We start from the raw sequence: 24,579 nt of genomic DNA on the forward strand, positions 1-24,579 counted from the left end.
TCAGGACTCATCTGCTGACTCTGTGTCCCAGCCACAGGACTGCAACTGTTCATCTTGTGGGAACTCAACCTCAATGTCATAAACAAAGTTTGGATCATCTTTCTTCTTCTGATTTTTCTCAAAAAGTTCATCCATGATACTCTTCCGTTTGGCAAGTTCCTTATCATCAAGTTTGTTCATGTCTTCCTCGGGGTCAATGATTGTTTCCTCTTGAATTTGCTGGATCGTTTCTTCCAAACTTTGCCCCCATAAGTAACCTCGTAAAACACTGAATAATTTTCCTAGTTGCCTTAAAGATACTTGTTCCAGGTAACTCTTGTGTCGTGGATTATTTTTCAATTGTTCAGCAGCTCTGCTGCAATCTAGGAGAAAAAGCAAAACTATGTTACCCATACAAAGTATTGATACAGCACATGCTACTCAAAGGCAAACAGCTAAGTGGTTCTGTTGGGTTTCTCTTACAGAACTATTGCTTACAGAGAGATTTTGGACAAGAGGACTGTATTCTGAACCAGAGAGATAGCATGGAGGTAGGGTGTTTGGCTAGCATGCAGAAAGAGGTGGTTCAATTCCCAGCATCCCATATGGTCCCCCAAACTTGCCAGGAGTGATTTCTGAGCGTAGAGCCAGAAGTAATCCCTGAGCACTGCCGGGTGTGACCCCCTCACCCCCCCAAAAAAAAGCAAGAAAGAAAAGAAATAAAAGAGGGATGTATTCTGAATTTCCTTAACACTTTGAAATATGAAACATGGGGCCGGACAGATAGCATGGAGGTAAGGCATTTGCCTTGCATGCAGAAGGTTGGTGGTTCGAATCCCGGCATCCCATATGGTCCCCCTGCCTGCCAGGGGTGATTACTGAGCGTAGAGCCAGGAGTAATCCCTGATTGCTGCCAGGTGTGATCCAAAATCCAAAATATATATATACTACCAGCAATGACAGAAGCCACATCTAGTGGTGCACAGGGACCCAAGCCCTGTGCATAAATCCCTGTACTGTAGATTAAAAATATAAAGTATAGGGGCCACAGTGGTGTCACAAGTGGTAGGGCATTTGCCTTGCGTGCTCTAACCTAGGTCAGACCGTAATTTGATCCCCCTGGCATCCCATACGGTCCCCCAAGCCAGGAGAGATTTCTGAGCAAATAGCCAGGAGTAACCCCTGAGTGTCACTGGTGTGGCCTCAAAACCAACCAACCAACCAACCAACCAACCAAACAAACAAACAAACAAACAAACAAAATTATATATGTAAAGTATAAAGCCCACATGTTGGATGAGTCCTCCCCTGGCAGGGTGCTTCTAATCCCTCAGGCTGGCGGGTCTGATGAAGCAGGGTAATGGTGGAGAAATAATTCACAAGCAGTCAGTTAAAGTTTCATTGGAGTCAGCTTGCTTTTATTCCATGGCCTTTCTCTGCCATATGCTTTTCCTCATATGTGCTTCTCTGCTAAGTTTTGTGTGTGTGTGTGTGTGTGTGTGTGTGTGTGTGTGGTTTTTGGGTCACACCCGGCAGTGCTCAGGGGTTACTCATGGCTCCATGCTCAGAAATTGCTCCTGGCAGGCACGGGGGACCATATGGGACACCGAGATTCAAACCGATGACCTTCTGCATGAAAGGCAAACGCCTTACCTCCATGCTATCTCTCCGGCCCCTCTGCTAAGTTTTCTGCTGCCCCTCTCTATCTGCTTTTTGTTGCTTCTTCTCCTTCTCTCTTCTCTTCCCCTCAGCCAAACTTTTTTCTTCTTTATTTAAAACAGCCCACCCCATCCCAGGTGTGTGGGGGTCTGATAATCCAGGTGGGATTAACATCTCAGAAGAAGAGGTTAGGGAAACAGGAAGTAGGGGGGAAGGGTTACTTTACACTGTATCAGAGATGTTCAACACAGTACTAGGGAAATTATCTGAGGGGAAAAAAAGTGGTAAACAGCTTGAGATATATTAGTACTGGTTCTAGGAAACTATCAAGACTATAAAAATATGGGGCCGGAGAGATAGCATGGAGGTAAAGCGTTTGCCTTTCATGCAGAAGGTCATCGGTTTGAATCCCGGCGTCCCATATGGTCCCCCGTGCCTGCCAGGAGCAATTTCTGAGCATGGAGCCAGGAGTAACCCCTGAGCACTGCCGGGTGTGACCCAAAAACCACACACACAAAAAAAAAAAAAAAAAAAAAAAAAAGACTATAAATAATGGGAGTGGAGAGATAGCATGGAGCACACACACACACACACACACACACACACACACACACACACACACACACTATAAATAAAACACACACTTGCAGGGGTAACCACACACACACACACACACACACACACGAACTATAAATAAAACACACACTTGCAGGGGGAGAGAGGCAGTTAATACTATTGAACAGTGACATCTCATTGAATCCACTCTCATTCTAAAGGGTGAGATTATCAATTTCCTTTTATAGAGGAATTTAAAGCTTAAGGTGAGGAATTCGTTTACTAGGTCACACAGTAATCTGATAGAAGTGAGATCTGGACTGAGATCTAACTCAGAGGCCATGATACTAATAGAGACTCAAACTCTCAAACTGTTCTTTGTGTTTTTGCTTTGGGGCTAGACCCAGAGATGCTCAGGGCGTATCTGGCTCTGCACTCAGGGTTCACTCCTGGCAGCTTGGGGGACTATATTAGATTGAATCCAGGTCAGCCTCATGCAAGGCAAGTCCCCTACCCATTATGCTATTGGTCTGGCCTTCTCTAATTGTTCTCACTAAATGGTTTAGTGACTTCACATACATAGACAATACTTCAGGTAGAGAGATAGCACAGCAGTGGCATTTGCCTTGCAAGCAGCCGATTCAGGACCAAAGGTGGTTGGTTCCAATTCCGGCATCCCATATGGTCCCCTGTGCCTGCCAGGAGTTATTTCTGAGCAGACAGCCAGGAGTAACCCCTGAGCACCCCCCAAAAAAGAATATTTAAATTACATAAAACACGAGGTACCTGAAAACTTGGAAAAATTACGGACTGGCATGATCCGCTGGCGACTTTTCCCCTTGATTTCATTCTCGTAGATTAAGATAATAGCTGGAGGTTGGAATCGAATTCCACATTTTTTGGCAGTGCACATCATTCTCATACAAGTCAGGGTAAATCAGAGGAAATCTGATGAAAATGTGTTAGTCACATAATGACTTCCTGCTTAAGGGAGGAAAAATGAAGAGTTAGATAACCACACTCCTGCTCCTGCTTGCCAGCACATCTGGCTTTATTTTAGTTCTAGAGGTGCATGCTTAGCCTGTCAGGCTTTAATTCAGTTCTAGAGGTGCATGTTCAGCCTATCAAGCTCAGTGTCTTAAGAGCTACCTTAAATTTCAGTCTGTTGGATCCCTGGTTCCTGTGGGGTGGTGGTGGTGGTAGATTTGTTCAAACATGAGCCAGGAAATGCAATTCAGGTTAGACCTCTTAGGGCTCTGTATTCTTTATAAAATTAATGAATAACGTTTAGTATTAGGGACCACACCCAGTGAGCTCAGAGGCTACTCCTAGCTTTCTGCTTCAGGGTTGTTTCCAACAATGCTTGGGGGAAACCATGTATGAGGCTGGAGATCAAACTGAGATTGGTCACATGTCAATCAAGTGCCTTAACCCCTACCATTTCCCTCCAGCCCCTCTATTGTATTTTTATCCAAAAATTAAATATGCTTCAATGAGTCTGCCCAAGAATTAACCTACAGGATATTTTAAATTTACCAATCATTTGAGTATGTACAAGCATTCTCTATGCCAAGTACCAAATCTTTGAAACTTAAATAATATCTCCTAAGCTCACCAGACCAGATTTGCCTCCTTTGTATTTTCCCAATGGTTTTGCTCATGACATAGTTTGTAATCACTTAATCTTTTACCTTCCCTACTTATGAGGACAGGGAATTCATAATTTACCACAATATTATACTACAATCCTAGAACATAGTAGGCATCCTATGCATATTAGTTTAGTTGCATGTGTTAATGCAAGATATAATCCCTTTACATGCTCTGAGAGTTTACAGACTAGAGATCTAATTTTTTCCCCCATTAAGATCGTTTTATTCAATTCCTTTGGAGGAATCCTTCATTTATGTGTAATACTGTCTTTGTGAACATACTGTGGTGGGAAAGAAGAGTGAAAAGGGCAGGAATACAGGAATACAGATGAGGCCCCGCAGTGAAAGGGGAAGGACAGGTGGGGATCAATGCGGGTGCATAAAAAAGTGGATCAAACACTCCTAAAATTCATTTGGAACAATAAACACGCACGAATAGCTAGAGCAACCCTTAGGAAAAAGAATATGAGAGGCATCACTTTCCCCAACTTTAAATTGTATTACAAAGCAATAGTCATTAAAATAGCATGGTATTGGAATAAAGACAGACCCTCAGATCAGTGGAATAGGCTTGAATACTCAGAGAATGTTCCCTAGACATACAATCACCTAATTTTTTGGGGGGTTTTGGGCCACCCGGCAGCACTCAGGGCTGTCTGCTCAGAAATAGCTCCTGGCAGGCACGAGGGACCATATGGGACACCAGGATTTGAACCAACCACCTTTGGTCCTGGATCAGCTGCTTGCAAGGCAAACGCTGCTGTGCTATCTCTCTGGGCCCAATTACCTAATTTTTGACAAAGGAGCAAGAAATGCAAAATAACGCAAGAAAAGCCTCTTCAACAAGTGGTATTGGGACAACTGGTCAGTCACTTGCAAACTCAGACCTCCATCTAACACCATGCACAAGGGCAACTCCAAGGACCGGAGAGATAGCACAGTGGTAAAGCATTTGCCTTAGACGCTGAAGGACCGTGGTTTGAATCCTGGTATCCCATATGGTTCCTGAGCCTGCCAGGAGCGATTTCTGGGAGTAGAGCCAGGAGTAAGACCTGAGCGCTGCCGGGTGAGACCCAAAAACAAAACAAAACAAACAAGCAAACAAACAAACAGAAAAAAAAACAAGGGCCAACTCCAAACGGATTAGAGACCTTGATATCAGACCTGAAACCATATGGTATATAGAACAACTTTAACCAATTTTCTTTCACTAAAGTATTTTTTTTGATAACTCCATTACTCATTGTGTTGTAACAAGCAATATGAAATAAATTGTTTCCTGCCTGTTAAGGGAGCAGTCTTGGAGGGGAGGGTGAGCTGGGGACAATGATAGAGGAAAGGTCATTGTGGTGGTGGGATAACTGTTAGAACACTGAAAGCCTGAAACAACTGTTATGAATAACTTATTAAACCATGATGTTTAAATAAAGTTTCAAAATAAAAAAAATAGGCCATCTAGATGTGTATAAGATACTCTCAGAATACGTGCAAATGTCAAACAATTTAAAGTGAAAATACTATTTCTCTGGCCCTGAATTTCTGTTTTTGTCTCTTTTGCTTTGGGGCCACAGTCAGAGGTGCTTGAGAGCTATTTACCCTGAGCTCTGTTCCTGGGGGTTAGTCCCATTGGTGCTATGTGGTGACAGGATGGAACCTGGGCCTCCTGTATGCAAAGCATATACTCAGACCATTGAGCAGTCTCTCCAGTCCAGAATTTCCACTTTTAAAAATTCCTGTGTAGGGGCTGGAGCAGTGGCACAGGCGTTAAGGCATTTGCCTTGCAGGCGGCTAACCTAGGAGGACTGTGGTTTGATCCCCTGTGGTTCAATCCCCTGACATCCCATATGGTCCCCCAAGCCAGGGGCAATTTCTGAGCACATAGCCAGGAGTAACCCTTGAGTATCACCAGGTGTGCCCCCACCCCCAATTCCTGTGTAATATAAGAGCTTACTAAACCTTCTGCCAACATCTTAATGATTTCACTGAGATACAATAATTTTCAAAAGTTAACTTGTCACTGTACTTCTTTATTTTACATTTTCTTTTCTTTATTTTTCTAGTCTTTTCTTAATAACTTAACTTTCACTTATCTGGAAACAAATGTATTACGGTCAACTATGTGATACATTTTCCTTAAATAAATTAAATAAACAAACAAAACAAAGGTAAGAGACATAAAATGCATAAAATAAGGAGTCAGACAAAATACTGCCCCAAATTATAGCAGATTTACTAAGTGACTGATAATGATTCACAAACAGTGATTATTCAAATGAATCCCTATGTTGAAATAGGACAGAGATTGAAAAGAAGGGCAAGGTATTTGGTTTTATACCTTTCAAGGATTATTTTTGCAAAATGCTTTTTGAAGTTGGGATCGGAGGCAGACCCGGGTTCAACCCCCTAGCATCCCATCTCCCCCCATTCCTCTGCCACCAGGAGTGATTTCTGAATACAAAGCCAGGACTAACCCCTGAATGCTGCTGGGTGTGGCCCCAAAAAACAAACAAATTTTTTTGAAGCCAAGAGGGCAGGAAACCATTCCTATTAATAAATAACGAGGGGCCGGAGAGATAGCATAGCAGTAGGGTGTTTGCCTTGCAAGTGGCCAAGTCAGGACCAACAGTGATTTGAATCCTGGCATCCCATATGGTTCCCTGTGCCTGCCAGGAGCGATTTCTGAGGGCAGAGCCAGGAGTAACCCCTGAGCGCAGCCGGGTGTGGCCCCAAAAAATTAGAAAACAAACAAACTAAAAATAATGAGATAAAAAAACTTGCTAAGGTCACACAGATAATAAATAATATGGTCAAGAACAGAAAACCAGAATTCTGTCTTCTTTACTAGTGAGTAACAGGCTATCATTTTGGCTGTGGCATTTACTATAGATGGTGAACTTAGAAAAGCATTTAACTGTTCTGAAAAAGTCAGTCAAGATTTAGGACATTTGAGACCAGAGCAGTGGTGTAGAGCGGTAAGGCATCTGCCTTGCCGGCGCTAGTCTAGGATGGACTGAGGTTTGATCCCTGTGTCCCATATGGTTCCCCAAGCCAGGAGTAACCCCTGAGCATCACTGGGTGTGGCCCAAAACACCAAAAAAAAAATATATATATATATGCATATACATATGTGTGTATGTGTTTCCTCAGTTAAAGGAAACTCATGCTTTGCATTCTGGTACTCTGAATCTCAAATGTATTCAGAACCCACTGAGAAAGAAGTAGAAACTAAGTCCATAAATGTGAAGGTTGAGGGCCCGGAGAGATAGCACAGTGGCGTTTGCCTTGCAAGCAGCCGATCCAGGACCAAAGGTGGTTGGTTCAAATCCTGGTGTCCCATATGGTCCCCCGTGCCTGCCAAGAGCTATTTCTGAGCAGACAGCCAGGAGTAACTCCTGAGCAACACTGGGTGTGGCCCAAAAACCAAAAAAAAAAAAAAAAAAAGTGAAGGTTGAAACAAAGAACTGGCCATTAGATCACTGAGGGGAACAGCAAGATCCACAAAAAATGATGACTGAGATCATGGACAATTTTGTGATGCACTAATCAATATAAAATAGAAAAAATTTTTTTGTTTTGTTTTTGGGTGACACCCGGCAGCGCTCAGGAGTACTCCTGACTCTGCTCAGAAATCGCTCCTGGCAGGCTCGGGCCATCATATGGGATGCCTGGATTCGAACCACCGACCTTCTGCATGCAAGGCAAACACCCTGACTCCACGCTATCTCTCTGGCCCCAGAAAATTTCTTATTTAAATTTAAAAGAAAAATAGAGACTGGAGCAGTAGCACAGGTGTTTGCCTTGCCAAAACTCCAGCATCTGACAGGAGTGATTTCTAAACTAGGGTTTAGGGCTCCTGCCTTGCAGATGTGTAGCCACAAGTTCAAATCCCTAGTGCCCACATGTGCAGTGCTCCATTCTGGCAAGCTGTGCTCCACATCACCAGGACTGCAAGCAATTTCTGGCCACAGTGGGGCCATGTATAAGTAATGCATAAAAGGATGCGACCTGCCCCGCCCTTCAATTACAATTAAAAAGATGTGTGTTGGCCTAGAGCAGTAGTACAGTGGTAGGTCATTTGCCTTGCACCCGGCCCATCCGGGATGGACCTAGATTCGATCTCCGGCATCCCCTATGGACCCCCAAGTCTGACAGTAGGGATATCTGAGATAAGAGCCTGAGCACCGCCTGGCACAAACAAACAAACAGACAAAAAGATGTGTGAACACTATGACCAGGAAGAGCAATGGCCAGAGAGAAGCAAAACCCAAACTGTGCCTCGACCCTCTGCATGTGTGTGCAATTTAAGCAGCACAAACTCCATCCAGCAAGCTAGATGAGTGTGCACATCACCCCGAACCCCACTTCTCTTTGTCATGACATCATCAACACATGATGAGAAAAGGCTTCTTTGTATTTTAATATTTTATTCTGTTTAAAGTGTTAAATAAGCCTGCGATTTCTCTGCCCCTTTCCCTAGGCATCTGGCTTAGATTTCTTCCATATAATGCTTCATGATTTCTCTATATCTTTTCTTCCTTCCTTCCTTCCTTCCTTCCTTCCTTCCTTCCTTCCTTCCTTCCTTCCTTCCTTCCTTTTATCCATCTATCTTCCTTCCTTCCTTCTTTCTTTCTCCTTTCTTTTCTCTCTCATTCCTTTTCTTTCTCTTTCTTCTCCTTCCTCCTCTCTTCTCTCTCTGTCAGCTTCGTGCAAGGGAAGCACCGTACCCACTGTGCTATCACTCCAGCCCCTCTCTCCATCCTTTTCAACAGCAGGTTTTGGCACTATTTTCTATCTTAGCCGGTAGCTAAGCCGGAGGCTTTCTTCTTTGGGACGTCCTCGGCTCTGCTTGGATCATCCTCGAGGCACCCTAGACCTTGCAGATTCAATGCATCAAGACAGACACCACGTTTACCTCAATCTTCCAAGACTTCAACGCTTTTCTCTCCTAGGGGTCAGGCACAGTCTTTTTTTATTTGTTTTTGTTTTTTTGGGTCACACCCGGCAGTTCTCAGGGGTTACTCCTGGCTCTACGCTCAGAAATCGCTCCTGGTAGGCTCGGGGAACTATATGGGATGCCGGGATTCGAACCACCATCCTTCTGCATGCAAGGCAAACGCCCTACCTTCATGCTATCTCTCCGGCCCCCAAGCACCCAATCCTTGTCCAGAGACATCATTTACAACTATCATTGTCATGGTGGTTCCTTCTCTGCCCTAATTGCACTCTCCCACTTTTATTTTAATGCATTTATTTAGGTTTTTGGGTCATACCCAGCAGCACTCAGGGGTTACTCCTGGCTCTATGCTCAGAAATCGCTCCTGGCAGGCTCGGGGGACCCAATGGGATGCCGGGATTCGAACCACCGTCCTTCTGCGTGCAAGGCAAAACGCCTTACCTCCATGCCATCTCTCCAGCCCCACACGATCCACTCACGCAAGGCCGACGGTCTCACCTTCAGAGAAGTACGAAGGAGACCTTATCCTCGGGAGGCCGAGATCCAAACGGTCATTTCCCTAGCCTAGGCTGTGGAGCACAAGCGGGGCTGAACCTTGAGCGGGGCGGAGCTGGAGCCCGCAGGAAGACAAAGCCAGCCAGCGACCCGCCGCAGAGCGGGGACCAACCGTCGCAAGACGTCTCCAGCTGTCAAAACTTGCCCGCAGTGCTTGAGCCCCACCGGCGCAATCGTGCGCGCATTGAGCGGCTCGAGACGTCCCAGCTTCCGTAGCAGGGGGCGGGGCTTAGCCCAGCCGTTGCCGCAGCAACCGCCCAGCTTGCCGTCAAGACGCATGCGCTGCTCCTGTCTAGCCCCGCCCCTAGTGGTGAGGAGCCAATCAGAGGTCGGATCCGGCGGCTTTCCCGCGACGTCATTCCTTCGCGCGTGCGCCCTGGAGAGGCGTGGCCCAGGAATTTGCACGCCGCTGCTAGTCCGCGGCCTGGGTCTCCAAGTCCTGAGCAGCGTGGTGGCGAGAGCCGGCGCGGCGCCTCCTTCGTGCTTCGATCCCGGCGCTCTCCTTGGGCGCCGCCCGCCGGCGACCTGGCTGCCGGTGCGGTCACTTTCCAGGCGGCAGCCTGGCTGCTCCTGTGGGCGGCCTCGGGGCTTCCCTCGCCCCCGGCCTGGGCGTCCACCCCGTCCCCGACCGACGCAGGTACTGCCGAGGCCCGTGACAGCTCTGCGAGCGCTGGCCTGGAGCCCGTCAGACCCGGGTTGGTGATTCGGAACCCCAAGCGGGCCCCCGCGCCCCCCGGGAGTGACCCCTGAGCGTAGCAGAGCCAGGAGGAAGCCCCGAGCATGGCCGGGTCAGGCCCGGCCGCAGAAACCACAGCCAGGAGGACCCCAAAGTTGGCTCTGGAAGCCCGGGGTAGGATCCCGGCCTGCTTGGGATCCCTCTAGTCGTTCGTTCGTCGCCCTGCTCCTGGACCTGCCCAGAACCGCAGGGCGAAGTGTGGACTTGCAAAAGCAAGAGCCGAGCCCGTGCCCCTTGGCTTCCCCTGACTGCTTTGGGAAGCTGAGTTTCAGGGTATTGAGGGTCCCCAACTCCCACCACCTCGGTGCATGCCATCCTCTGGGCTACGGAGGTTCGAGTCTGCTGGTTCCGAATAGAGAGAGATTGGTTCTGTGTTACCGACACCGTCGTGGTTTGAGCTAGGGGTCACTGCTTTGATTCTTTGTAGCCAGCGTGGGGTGCTAAGTGCTGTGAATCCAGCCATTCCCTTTGGTAGGGCAAGGGAGGTCAGTGCAAGCAGGTGAGTTTATCTGCAATGAGAGAATATTAGGGTTGTATTAAAAAAAAACAATTGAGGCCATAGCGGGCAGTGCTCAGGGTTTACCCCTGACTGCACTCAAGAATTATTCCTGGTAAGCTTGAGGACCATTCGGGATCCCCAGCGAACTTGGGTTAGCCGCATGCAAGGCAAAATGCCCTACCACACTGCCTAGTCTCTGGCGCCTGGAGTAGTTGTATTTTATCAAAGCAGTGCAACTCTTTTGCGAGATAGTACATAAAATTTCCTAATTTATTTTAAGAAAGGATTATAAAATCCTTCATAAAGCAAACTTCATTATTAAGAAAAATGGTTTGGTGATCTCTTTAAAATAATGTTCCAGGGACTGGTGTAATTGTATAATGGATAGGGCGCCTACCTCCCTCTACTTTTGCTCGAGGCAAACCCAGATTTGATAGCCACATCCCATTTGGACCCCTGAGCACCGCCTGGAGTAATCCCTGAGTTTCACCGGGTGTGACACCAAGTCAAAAAAAGTTTTCAACTTTGGACATGTTGTAATTAAAAGATCAGTTTCCAGAGCCAGTTTAGGCCACAATACCGGGTGTGTTTGGTTTTGGGCCTCTTGGAAGTGCTAATGGTTTTACAGTTCCGTGCCCTGGGCTCATTTTAAGAAGAGGTGCTTGAGAACTTGACACAGCCATCAGACCTTCAGCTCCTGCATGCAGCATTTGCAGCTGTCTCATTAGCTTATGAAAAAATCTTGAAAATGGCATTAGATGCATCCAATTTTGAAATTGGTACTTTTGCCTTACGCTTTCTGGTCTATATTTCAATAGAATTGAACTTGGTTTGATTTTTTTTTTTTTGGCTAATTCATAGTAGTAGGTAGTTATAAGCCCTTACTCTACTCTCCTTCATCCCATTAAAATTAAATATGAGGAAGCATTTGGATTTGTGTAAGAGATTCCTAAGATAATTTGGGATATTCTTCAAAGCAAATAAAAATATTTTAAAAAGCTATAAGAGGAGGTATCTTAGATTTTTGACTGTCAAATAAAATAAGATTTTTTTTTTCGGTTTTTGCATCACAGCCAGTGGTTCTGCTCTCAGAAATGGCTGCTCCTGGCAGCCATGGGGGACCATATGGGATGCTGGGATTCAAACCACCGTTCATCCTGGATTGGCTGCGTGCAAGGCAAATGCCCTATTACTGGGCTACCTCTCTAGCCCCAAAGAAATTTTGCTTTTTTAATAGTCACTTGCTTAGTTATATGACTTAGAGTCAGTTTCTCTTTATAAATTAACCCTGGGGTGCACAGTTGAGGCACTTGCCTTGCGCACAGCTGATCTGGTTTCAATCTCTGACATCTCATGATCATGATCCTAAGCCTGCCAGGAGTGATTCTTGAGTGCAGAGCCAGGCTGGTGTGGCCCAAAAAGAAAAAGTAGCCTATGTTGCTTTATGCTGGGTCTTGACTGCAGGGTTTTATATATGCAGTGTGAGATTGGAAACTGCAATTTAACTCCGAAGTCAATTTTCCTTTTTCTGCTTTGATTTTTTTGTTTGTTTTGGATGGAGGAAGCAGAGGTGTGCATCCAGTAATGCTAAGAATATTCCTGGCTTTCTTCTAAGAGACTGAACTGGGTTTAAACAAATGCCTTAACTATTTGTCCAATTAAAGCCAGTGTTCTTAACTATCATACTATAGTAGTGCTACATTTACAGCTCAAATTGCATGTGTTTAAAGTTTTTTTTTTCTTTTTTTTTTTTTGATCTTGGGCCACACCTGGCAGCACTCAGGGGTTACTCCTGGCTCTACGCTCAGAAATCGCCCCTGGCAGGCTCGGGGGATCATATGGGATGCCGGGATTTGAACCACCATCCTTCTGCATGCAAGGCAAATGCTCTACCTACCTCCATGCTATCTCTCCGGCCCCTAAAGTTTTTATTTTATTTTTAGGTTTGTTAGATTTTGCAGGCAAGTAAAATCTATTTGATCATTTCATTACTTAGTTATTTCCTTGACTTTCATTGAGTGCTTATTTTATTGAAAGGAATAAATCTTTTGGTTTTTACAGGCATAGAGGCCACTTGTTCTGAAATTACTGTGAGGCAAGAAGTTTTGAAAGATGGTTTTCATAGGTAAGTTGCCTATTAGTAAGATGACACCCAACTTTTTTTTTTTTTTTTTTTTTTTTTTGGTTTTTGGGCCACACCCAGCATTGCTCAGGGGTTACTCCTGGCTGTCTGCTCAGAAATAGCTCCTGGCAGGCATGGGGGACCATATGGGACAACGGGATTTGAACCAACCACCTTAGGTCCTGGATCGGCTCCTTGCAAGGCAAACACCGCTGTGCTATCTCTCCGGGCCCAAAACCCAACTTTTAAACAAGTTCCCCCAATTTCCTCTTTTCTTTCACCTAGCTCTTTGGTATGTAAAAGTCCACCTGGATCTTACTCCACCCTCCCTCACCCAGTTGAACTGGTACCGAGAATATAGAAAGAGTAGTCTGGCTTTTGCTCAGGCAGAGGTACCTTGAGGAGAGACGCAAATTGACTCCATGACTCTCTTCTGGTTGGTTTGGTTTATTATTCCTTTGCCACTAGCTTACCTGTATCAGAACCATCCACCTGGGGGTGGAAATACACATGTGGGGTGATTTCACAGCGTGTAAGAATTTATTTTACACCTGTTGATATATATATTGGTTTTTGGACCACACCTGGTGAAATCACTCCTGGCTTGGGGGACCATATGGGATGCCAGGGAAATTGAACCACGATCTGTCGTAGGCTAATGCTCACAAGGCAAATGCCTACCTCTTGCGTCACCACTGCAGCCCCACCTGTTGATATTTTTTGGATTTTTTTTGGGGGGGGGTCACACCCGGCAACGCTCAGGGGTTACTCCTGGCTCTATGCTCAGAAATCACTCCTGGCAGGCTCAATGGACCATATGGGATGCCGGGATTCGAACCACCGACCTTCTGATTGCAAGGCAAAATGCCTTATCTCCATGCTATCTCTCCGGCCCCCTTGTTGATATTTTTATATCAAAAAGCTTTATAAGGGCCGGGAGATATAGCACAGCGGTGTTTGCCTTGCAAGGAGCCGATCCAGGACCAAAGGTGGTTGGTTCGAATCCCAGTGTCCCATATGGTCCCCCATGCCTGCCAGGAGCTATTTCTGAGCAGACAGCTAGGAGTAACCCCTGAGCACTGCCGGGTGTGGCCCAAAAACCAAAAAAATAAATAAATAAAAAATAAAAAAAAAAAAGCTTTATAAGCTAAAGCATAAAACCCCAATAGTTGAAAACAAGGTAAATTGAATGTCTTTTGTTTTTGTTTTTGTTTTTTTTTTGGTTTTTGGGCCACATCCAGTGGTGCTCAGGGGTTACTCCTGGCTATCTGCTCTAGGTCCTGGGTCTGCTGTTTGCAAGGCAAACGCCCACTGTGCTCTCTCTCTGCCAACGTCATTTTTTTTTTTTAAAGCTTATCACTGGCAGATTTTTTACTTGTGTTTCAATGTAAAAATCATCCCACGTGCTGTATCTTTAACCCCAGGTGAAGGAGTCTAATGCAGTCACTGCACAAAATAATCCAAACCAGGCTGAGGATGTGTAATCTGGCAATATTCTCTCTCTCATGGAGAGCAAGTTGCCTGCCAGAACAGGTTTTTTTGTTTGTTTGCTTTGTTTTCTTTTTTGAGTACAGAGACCAGCCCCAGGTTGGGGAGTAAGGACAGATAACTCAGGCTATTCTGAGTCAGTCCCATCCCTGTTAAGATGTAAGACAATCTCTGTTTTAGGGTAAAACCAAGTTGTAAGTAGAAGGATACAAAAGTAAAATAAGGTGTAATCTAACAGTTCACAGTTTGAAATAATGGTATAAAATAGCCAGAGAGGAGAAAAACAACAACTGCTTATTATTTGCTATGTGTGTATACCTGTGTGTTGCCAGAATCTATATACACAATAGTAAGTTTAGTTTTCACAGTTTGATAACAGCTTTTGTTGAAAATCTATGTCAATTTGTAGTGAATCAATATGTTAACATTTAGAAGTGTCCTCCTGCATAAATACTATATGTCACCTTCATTTATTTAGGCTTTGTCAGTCTCAGGTTATATATAAATCTTGCACATATTTTGTTAAATTTATTCTCTAAATATCATGGTTTTGAGATGAAGAGAATTATTTTAAAGTTTTTGTTTCTAGTTGTTTGTTACTATTAATAGAAATAATTGATTTTTTTTTGTCTCTTCATACACAGTTTGCTGAAATCACTATTCAATGCTTATGTGTGTATGCGTAATCAGTTCCTTAGGGTATTCTGTGTATTTGAACTTGAATTTGCAAATGAAGAAAATCTGTATGCCTTTTACTTACTTTTCTTGTCTTTTTTTTTTCCTTTCTGTGCTGGTGATCGAACCCAGCCTTCATGCATGCAAGGCAAGTGCTTCTTTATCTGTGTGTGTGTGTGTGTGTGTGTGTGTGTGTGTGTGTGTGTGTGTGTGTGTGTGTGTTTGGGTCACACCCAGCAGCTCCCGGCTCCCCTGGAACTCTTTATCTGTGTGTGTGTGTGTGTGTTTGGGTCACACCCGGCAGTGCTCAGGAGTTATTCCTGGCTCAAGGTGTGTGTGTGTGTGTGTGTGTGTGTGTGTGTGTGTGTGTGTGTGTGTTTGGGTCACACCCAGCAGCTCCCGGCTCCCCTGGAACTCTTTATCTGTGTGTGTGTGTGTGTGTGTTTGGGTCACACCCGGCAGTGCTCAGGAGTTATTCCTGGCTCAAGGCTCAGAAATTGCTCCTGGCAGGGGATCATATGGGACACCAGGGTTCAAACGGATGACCTCCTGCATGAAAGGCAAACGCCTTACCTCCATGCTATCTCTCCAGCCTCTTCTTTATCTTTTTGAACTAGTAAGATACTGTATATACTGATGTATAAGCTGAGTTTTTCTGTCACAAAATTTGTGCCGAAAAAGCCTGAACTCAGCTTATACTCAAGTCATACAGGTTATTTGATTCGGTGCAGGTGCACCCAACTAGATGCACGTAGTCTCCAGTCGTCTTCTGCTGTCTGCTGAAGGGGGTGGTGCTTCAGCTCAGTCCATAAATTGTGGCTGAAGAGGTAGGCGGCTGAACTGATCTGTATGCCACTGAACTACATATATTTTGGGGGGGGGGCCACACCCAGTGATGCTTAGGGGTTACTCCTGGCTATGCACTCAGAAATCACTCCTGGCTTGGGGGACCATATGGGATGCCAGAGGATCGAACCCAGGTTCATTCTAGGTTAGTGCATGCAAGGCAAACACCCTACCACTTGTGCCACCTCTCTGGCCCCAGCCACTGAACTATTTAACCCACAATATTCTGTACTTTATATGAGCCAACAGCAGTGATGATGATATCTATGAACTCAGTGATGATAACAATGTCTATGCTGATACCCTCACATCAGATACAGCTGTTTGGACGGACATTCAGATGATGAGGAAGAGGAATCCAATTTTGAAGGATTTTAACTTTTGTGATTTAGTTTGATTACCTGCTAAGCTATGGTTTTCTGTACTTTATTTAAAATTTTAAAGTTATTGTTGTTACTTTACAGTTTTTCTTTAGCAATAAATATTGAAAAATATTTAACCTACTGAGTCCTCAAGTATTGTAATTGTTTTGGGTATATATTTTTATTTTTGAAATTTACCAATGGCTGCTGCATTTTTCATCTTGGCTTATACTCGAGTTACTAAGTTTTCCCAGTTTTTAGGGTAAAATTAGGGGAGGTTGGCTTTTACTCATGTTGGCTCATACTCAGGTATATACGGTATTTAAAATAATTTTGAACAAAAATGGTGAGATGGGGGCTGGGCGGTGGCGCTAAAGGTAAGGTGCCTGCCTTGCCTGCGCTAACCTTGGACGGACCGCGGTTCGATCCCCCGGTGTCCCAAATGGTCCCCCAAGCCAGGAGCAACTTCTGAGCACATAGCCAGGAGTAACCCCTGAGCGTTACTGGGTGTGGCCCAAAAACCAAAAAAAAAAAAAAAAAAAATGGTGAGATGGAGCTGGGGCAATAGAACAGTGAACAGGGCTTTGCCTTGCACCTGAGCTAGATTCTGTCCTCAGCACCCATATGATCTCCTGAGAGACCCATATGGTCTGCCAGGAGATGCTCTGAACATAGATAGATGTGGCTACCCCAAAATATACAATTTTATTTCAAATTCAAGAGATTGGAGAGATAGTACGGTGGGTACAGCATCTGACCTCGCATGCATTTGACCTGGGTTTGATCCCCAGCATCCCATATTGTGTCCCCCCCCCACCATCACTGGGTGAGGCCCCAAAACAAAACAAAAAACAGTTCAAGGGCCAAAGCAGTGGCACAAGTGGTAGGGTGTTGCCTTGCATGTGCTAACCTAGGATGGACTGCGGTTCAATCCCCCTGGTGTCCCATATGGTTCCTCAAGCCAGGAGAGATTTCTCAGTAGCCAGGAGTAACAACCCCTGAGCATCACCAGATGTGGTCCCAAAACCAAAAAAAAAAAAAAACAAATAAAAATCAAAATCATTATTAGTGAAAATATTCTAAATCTAAAACACATTTTATTAAATTAATTTAGGTGGGATTTGGCTGTGGTAGATCACATATCTTTGCATGGGTAAGGCCCTGATTTGATCTTTTGCAGTGCCAGTTTACCAAACATCAAAACTTTTTTATTTTTATTTTTATTTTCTATAGCCTATAGTTGGGCAAAATAATCTCACAAAAATCTATTTTTTAATACTGTGTATTATAGTAGATAATTAAATATTTTCTAGATAATTATATATCTCATGGTTTATTAAATACCTTAGCAAAACTGAAAAAAATAATGGTTATATGGATTCTAACTATTATAGTGTACAGTTGAGAGCAGTCTGAACTTGAAGAATATTTGAGGCATAATTACTCTCTGGTTGATGGGAATGTTGCTGGGTCATCAAATTCTCTTCTGATGAGGACTGGGAATAGCTGGGTGACTACATAACTTTGTATTTAAGTCTGTTTTCTTCTAAGCAGGCCTACAAATTTTGTTAGACTTCTTTCTATTTTCATTTAGCTCAACATATATTCTAATTTGCTTGATGATATTTTTCTTTGTACACCCCAATTATTTAGACATTCTTTGATTTTAAGACTTTAGTAAAATTTCCAGGAGTCTTATCTTCCATTAATTTTTTATTTGTTTGTTTATTTTGGATTTTTTGGGGGGGTCACACTTGGTGGCGCTCAGGGGTTACTCCTCGCTCTACACTCAGAAATCGCTCTTGGCAGGCTCAGGGGATCATATGGGATGCTGGGATTTGAACCACCGGCCTTCTGCATGCAAGGCAAACATCCTATCTCCATGCTCTGTCTCTGGCCCCTGGCTTGTTTTATTTCTGTTGAAGAATTCAAGTTTGAAGGAAATTATTATTATTTTTTTACCACACCCAGTGATGATGAGAGATCATTTCTGGAAGGGCTTGGGACAATATGGGGTGCAAGGGATTGAAACTGAGTCAAGCTGTGTGCAAGGCAAATGTCCTATATCCTGTTCTACCATTCCACCCAGGAAAGGCTACTTAGTAAGATGGATTTATCATCTTCCTTATTCTTTTTTTTTTTTTTTTTGGTTTTTTTTGGGCCACACCCCTTTGACGCTCAGGGGTTATTCCTGGCTATGCACTCAGAAATCGCCCCTGGCTTGGGGGGACCATATGGGACGCCGGGGGATTGAACCGCGGTCCGTCCTACGCTAGCGCTTGCAAGGCAGACACCTTACCTCTAGCGCCACCTTCCCGGCCCCATCTTCCTTATTCTTATAATAAGATGAAGTTACTTTGTTTTATTTTGTTTTGGGGGCAACACCTTGTGCTCTGAGGCCATACCTGGGTCAACTGTGTTTAGGGCCCACACCAGATGGAACTTGCTGGCCAGGATTTGAACTGTGTATTTTAAGCCTTAGGCTTAAAATCTTAAAATCTGTACTAGTTCTCTGGTTACCCTTTCTCCCCTTTTTAAAAACACTTAACTGTATGAATGTTTTGACAATAGTTGCTTTTATTGGGGGTGGGGACATTGACATCTGGCAGCACTCGGATGTTACTCCTGGCTCTGTGCTCAGAATTGCTCCTTGTAGGCTCGGGATCAAATGTGCCTGGGATTGAGCCCAGGTCTGTCAGGGTCGGTTGTGTGTAAACAAATGCCCTACTGCTTTGCTATTGCTCTGGACTGTCTGACTATATATCGTTTAGAAGCTGCTAATGTATACTTTCTGTTAATGGGCTTTTTATCCTTGTTATTCATCACAGTTTTCTCTTTTTTGGGGGGGCATAGTCACTTTTTTTGTTGTTTTTGTTTCAGGGCTTATTCCTAGCTCTGTGCTTAGGAATCACTCTTTGTGGGCTTAGGGGACCACATAGGGGTGCCAGGGATGAAACTTGGTTTGCTGAGTAAATGCCCTAACTGCTGTACTAGCTCTGGGTCCCTGGTTAGTAACTTTTGATTGGATATACTGAACAATGTGAAGGTTATGGCAATGAACTTTTGTCAGTGTATGGATTTAGTTCTTTTTAAGTGATTAGGTTTTTGTTTTTGTTTTGTATTTTGGTTTTTGGGCCACACCCAGTGACACTTAGAGGTTACTCCTGGCTATGAGCTCAGAAATTGCTCCTGGCTTGGTGGACAATATGGGATGCCTGGGGATCAAACCTTGGTCAGTCCTAGGTCAGCTCATGCAAGGCAAACGCCCTACCACTTGTACCACCACTCCCACCCCTTAAGTGATTGGGTTTTTGTCAAGAATTAACGTACTTGTTTATCATTCTTTTCTTTCTTTCTTTCTTTCTTTCTTTCTTTCTTTCTTTCTTTCTTTCTTTCTTTCTTTCTTTCTTTCTTTCTTTCTTTCTTTCTTTCTTTCTTTTTTCTTTTTTTTTTTTTTTTTTTTGGTTTTGGTTTTGGTTTTGGTTTTTGGGCCACACCCGGTGATGCTCAGGGGTTACTCCTGGCTATGCGCTCAGAAGTCGCTCCTGGCTTGGGGGGCCATATGGGACACCGGGGGATCGAACCGCGGTCCATCCAAGGCTAGCACAGGCAAGGCAGGCACCTTACTTCTAGCGCCACAGCCCGGCCCCCATTCTTTTCTTTTTTTTTTTTTTTTTTTTTTTTTTGGTTTTTGGGCCACACCCGTTTGACGCTCAGGGATTACTCCTGGCTATTCGCTCAGAAATCGCCCTGGCTTGGGGGGACCATATGGGACACCGGGGGATCGAACCGCGGTCCGTCCTACGCTAGCGCTTGCAAGGCAGACACCTTACCTCTAGCGCCACCTTCCTGGCCCCCCCATTCTTTTCTTTCTACCTGATTTTGTATAAGTCTAAAATTAAAATTGCTCTCACTTCAACAAGGCTAATTTGGTTACTGTGGCTCTTTGTTATTGGTCTCTGCTTTGGTTGAAGTGTACCCATTTCCTAAACCTATATAAACTCTTAGATTATTTTCTTCTCTCATTTCCCTGATTGTTTTCTTGCCAATCTTCATGAAATTGTATCTTACTCATGTTTACCTTAATAGCAACAAATGCCTCCAAGTGACCCCAGTCTGACATTTTTCAATTCCCTTAAGCAAAGCCACCTTGCTTTGGCTCTTCTTTCTTATCCTTGGTTCAAATATACCAGACAAAAAGTTAAGACAGTTCTACATTTAGGTGTATAATTTATTTCAGATCAGTTCCTACACAGAGCTAGGCTAGAGGTTCATTTTTTGTTTGTCTTTGGAGTCAGATGTTGTGGTGCTCAGGGGTTCTTCCTGGCTGTGCTCAGATGTGCTGCTTCTCTGTGATTGGGCACCGGGGATTTGGACTAGAGGTGACAGGAGTGTAAGGCAAGTACTTTAACACCTGTATCATCTCTCTAGTCTCCAAAATTCACTTTTTTCTATTTATGATTTTTTAATTCCTTTGGTTGGAAAGATTAACCTTTCCCCCCCCCACACCAAATTATATTGACACCTTAACTGAAAATGTGTATGTGTCCATTCTTAGTTCTGCTTCTTAGATCTTTATTTTCACATTAATAATATATGTCTTGGGGCCGGCGAGGTGGCGCTAGAGGTAAGGTGTCTCCCTTACAAGCGCTAGCCAAGGAAGGACCGCGGTTCGAACCTCCGGCATCCCATATGGTCCCCCCAAGTCAGGGGCAATTTCTGAGTGCTTAGCCAGGAGTAACCCCTGAGCATCAAACAGGTGTGGCCCAAAAAACCAAAAATAAAATATGTGTGTGTGTGTGTGTTTTATGCAGGTATGAAAGATCTAATAGGTGATTCTTTTTTGGGGGGAGGGGGGCCACACCCGGCGGTGCTCAGGGGTTTCTCCTGGCTGTTTGCTCAGAAATAGCTCCTGGCAGGCACGGGGGACCATATGGGACACCGGGATTCGAACCAACCACCTTTGGTCCTGCATCGGCTGCTTGCAAGGCAAATGCCGCTGTGCTATCTCTCCGGGCCCTAATAGGTGATTCTTATTTGTAAATTACTTTATAATGTTTTAAAAAACTGAATTGAAATAGTTTTCCAGGGGCCGGAGCAATAGTGCAGCGGTAGGGCCTTGCACATGACTGACCCAGGATGGGTTCGATTCCTGGCATCCCACAGAGGCAGGAGTGACCCCTAAGCACTGCCAGGTGTGACCCAAAAGCCTAAATAAATAAATGTTTAAAAACAAAAAAAAGAAGGGCCCGGAGAGATAGCACAGCGGTATTTGCCTTGCAAGCAGCCGATCCAGGACCAAAGGTGGTTGGTTCGAATCCCGGTGTCCCATATGGTCCCCTGTGCCTGCCAGGAGCTATTTCTGAGCAGACAGCCAGGAGTAACCTCTGAGCACCGCCGGGTGTGACCCAAAAACAAAAACAAAAACAAAACAAAAAAGAAATATAGTTTTCAACTAATTTGTTTTTCTTTTCTTTCTTTTTTTGTTTGTTGTTTTGGGCCACACCCAGTGGCACTTGGGCTTCTCTTGGCTCTGTGCTCAGAAATCACTCCTGGCAGGCTTGGGGGACTATATGGGATTCCAGGGACTGAACCTAGGTTGGTCACATGTAAGGCAGACCTGCTGTGGCATTGCTCCGGCCCCTGTTTTCTCACTAATTTGAATGAATGTCATGACTATCCCATTTAACAATTGTGTTTGTTTTTGAATTTTGGGTCACACCCGGAAGCACTCAGGGGTTACTCTTGGCTTTATGCTCAGAAATTGCCCCTGGCAGGCATGGGGGACCATATGGGATGATATGGGATGCCGGGATTCGAACCACCATCCTTCTGCATGCAAGGCAAACGCCTTACCTCTATACTATCTCTCCAGCCCCTCCATTTAATAGTTGAAAAAAGAGGTTTAAGGGGCCGTGCCGTGGCGCTAAAGGTAAGGTGCCTTCCTTGCCTGCGCTAGCCTTGGACGGACCGAGGTTCAATCCCCCGGTGTCCCATATGGGCCCCCAAGCCAGGAGCAACTTCTGAGCACATAGCCAGGAGTAACCCCTGAGCGTTACCGGGTGTGGCCCAAAAACCAAAAAAAAAAAAAGAAAAAGAAAAAAGAGGTTTACTTGAAATCTGTTTGTCTTACAGAGACCTTTCAGTAAAAGTGAAGTTTGGAGAAAGCATTGGTACCTTAGAGACCTGCCAAATTTTAATTAAACAGCACATTCCGAAAGGACTTCTTGTGGATCCATATGAGTTGGCTTCATTACAAGAAAAAAACATAACACAGGTACGACAACCAGAGCATTTTTATTTGGAGAAAAATGGTTTTAGGGTTATTTTGTTATGAGGCAAAAATAGCTCACACTGCAGTGATTTTTCTATTTATTTTTTCAAAGCATATAATGTAGCATTTGGATGGGGTGGAAGTCACTCCTGTTGGTCCCTGGGGCCATGTGGTGCCAGGGATTAAACCTTGCTCTTTTGTATGTGAAGCATGTGCTCACACTTTTTTTTTTTTTTTTGGTTTTTGGGTCACACCCAGCAGTGCTCAGGGGTTCCTCCTGGCTCTATGCTCAGAAATCGCTCCTGGCAGGCACGGGGGACCATATGGGATGCCGGGATTCGAACCACAGACTTTCTGCATGAAAGGCAAACGCCTTATATCCATGCTATCTCTCTGGCCCCCTGCTCACACTTTTCAGCTCTCTTTCTGGCTCTAGGTAGGAACTTCTAAGAAGTGAGTGATGACTGTCATCATGGTAGGAATAAGCTAATTAAACTGAGCTTCTTTAGTGGTTTTTGGTAGGATTATTTATAGTATAATAACTAAGAAAATTATATATGCTTTGAGAAATGAGTGATTACTAAAGTAATTCTTTATGGGGGAGGGGGCACTCAGGGGTTGCTCCTGGCAGGCACGGGGGACCATATGGGATGCCGGCATTAGAACCAATCTTTGTCCTGAGTCAGCTGCGTGCAAGGCAAACTCCCTATTGCTGTGTTGTCTCTCTGGCCCCTAAAGTAATTCTTCAATAGTAATTTTGTAAAATTGAAAATACTAGGCACTGGGGCCGGAGACTTAGCATGGAGGTAGAGCGTTTGCCTTGCATGCAATGGTTCGAATCCCAGAATGGGTTCAAATCCCAGAATCCCTTTTGGTCCCTCGAGCCTGCCAGGAGCGATTCCTGACCATAGAACCAGGAGGAACCCCTGAGTGCTGCCAGGTGTGACCCAAAAACCAAAAAAAAAAAGACAAAAAACAGAAAATATTAGGCACTAGCATCAGAATAATTTCGATATGGGAAGAAAATATTTATTTGGTATTGTTTGTTTTTTTTTTTAGCCACACCTGGTGATGCTTAGGGGTTATTCTTGGCTATGTGCTCTTGGGGGACCATATGGGATGCCGAAGGATCAAACTGCAGTCCATCCTAGGTTAGTGTGCGTAAGGCAGACACCATATGTCTCTCTTTTTTTTTTTTTTTTCTATCTTTTTTTAGCCAGTCAAATTGAGCAGTGTGGGGGGGGGGGGGGTGTTATATACCAACTTTTGTGATACTAACGTTAATAAGTTCTGATAAACCACTGCTATCGGACCAGCCACCTTATGTCTCATGCTACACTCAGGCCCCTTGGTTATTTTCCTTTTTTTATTTTTCGTTTTTTGTTTTTGTGTCACACCCAGCAGTGCTCAGGGGTTACTCCTGGCTCTACACTCAGAAATCGCTCCTGTCCGGCACAGGGGACCATATGGGATCCTGGGATTCGAACCACTGTCCTCTATGCAAGGCAAATGCCTTACCTCCATGCTATCTCTCCGGCCCAGTTATCTTCTTTTTTTTTTTTTTTTTTGGTTTTTGGGTCATACCTGGCAGGGCTCAGGGGTTACTCCTGGCTCTATGCTCAGAAATCACTCCTGACAGGCTCAGGGGACCATATGGGATGCTGGGATTCAACCACCGTCCTTCTACATGCAAGGCAAACGTCTACCACCATGCTATCTCTCCAGCCCCAGGATCAATTTCTGAGCACAGAGCTAGGAGTAACCCCTGAATGCAGCCACCGGGTGTGACCCGAAAACAAAACAAACAAACAAACAAAAAAAACTGCTGGCAGAAATGTGGGGAGAAAGTGCTGTAGGCAGCTTCTGTCCTACAGCCATCAGTGAGGTTTTGGTGAATCCACTTTAGGGAGAGTGGGTTGCACGGACGGTGAAATATGAAATATAAAATAATGAAACCACACACAGAGAATGTAGGGTCAACATGTTTTTCTGGCAGGAGTGTGACAAGTTTAATTTTTTGAGTCAGAGGTAAAGAATAATTATAAGGAGTAACCCCTGAGCACCACCGGGTGTGGCTCCAAAACCAAAAAAAAAAAAAAAGAATAATTATAATCACAAAGCATAGTACAACAGTAATAATACCTAGGCTATGGGTGTGACTGTAAAGATTCTAGGTTACAAAGGAAAAGGTTACAACTCAAGGCAACTCTTTGCAAGCTTACT

The 24,579-nt window shown here is 44.5% G+C and overlaps 2 protein-coding genes across 3 annotated transcripts in view; one reads left to right on the plus strand and one right to left on the minus strand.

Annotated features, from left to right (window-relative positions):
• Positions 1 to 9,489, minus strand: CEP19 (centrosomal protein 19). Of its 2 annotated transcripts, none has more exons than XM_049776018.1 (3): positions 9,298 to 9,489; positions 2,980 to 3,174; positions 1 to 362 (listed from the first exon to the last, which is right to left on the minus strand). In XM_049776018.1, the coding sequence occupies exons 2-3, from the start codon at positions 3,113 to 3,115 to the stop codon at positions 1 to 3; spliced, it is 498 nt and encodes a 165-aa protein (XP_049631975.1). In that variant the 5' UTR covers positions 3,116 to 3,174; positions 9,298 to 9,489. The 2 variants fall into 2 exon arrangements, with proteins under 2 accessions (XP_049631975.1, XP_049631976.1); XM_049776019.1 differs by having other exon boundaries at positions 2,980 to 3,177.
• PIGX (phosphatidylinositol glycan anchor biosynthesis class X) overlaps positions 7,946 to 24,579 on the plus strand; it is a 27,791-nt gene continuing 11,157 nt past the window's right edge. Inside the window, exons 1-5 of the mRNA XM_049775620.1 lie at positions 7,946 to 7,996; positions 9,304 to 9,566; positions 9,651 to 9,991; positions 12,651 to 12,714; positions 22,218 to 22,359. Of these exons, the coding sequence (XP_049631577.1) occupies positions 7,946 to 7,996; positions 9,304 to 9,566; positions 9,651 to 9,991; positions 12,651 to 12,714; positions 22,218 to 22,359 (861 nt within the window). The remainder of the gene's footprint in view (positions 7,997 to 9,303; positions 9,567 to 9,650; positions 9,992 to 12,650; positions 12,715 to 22,217; positions 22,360 to 24,579) is intronic.

The sequence above is a fragment of the Suncus etruscus genome, chromosome 6 (assembly GCF_024139225.1).
Source record: "Suncus etruscus isolate mSunEtr1 chromosome 6, mSunEtr1.pri.cur, whole genome shotgun sequence".
Lineage (NCBI taxonomy): Eukaryota > Metazoa > Chordata > Mammalia > Eulipotyphla > Soricidae > Suncus > Suncus etruscus.

What these genes read in the sequence shown, in the direction of transcription:
- CEP19 (XM_049776018.1), bottom strand. Translation starts at nt 3,115, where the DNA reads ATGAGAATGATGTGCACTGCCAAAAAATGTGGAATTCGATTCCAACCT. An exon ending in TAATTTTTCCAAGTTTTCAG is followed by an intron (nt 363 to 2,979) that starts GTACCTCGTGTT and finishes TTTTTCTCCTAG; the next exon opens with ATTGCAGCAGAGCTGCTGAA.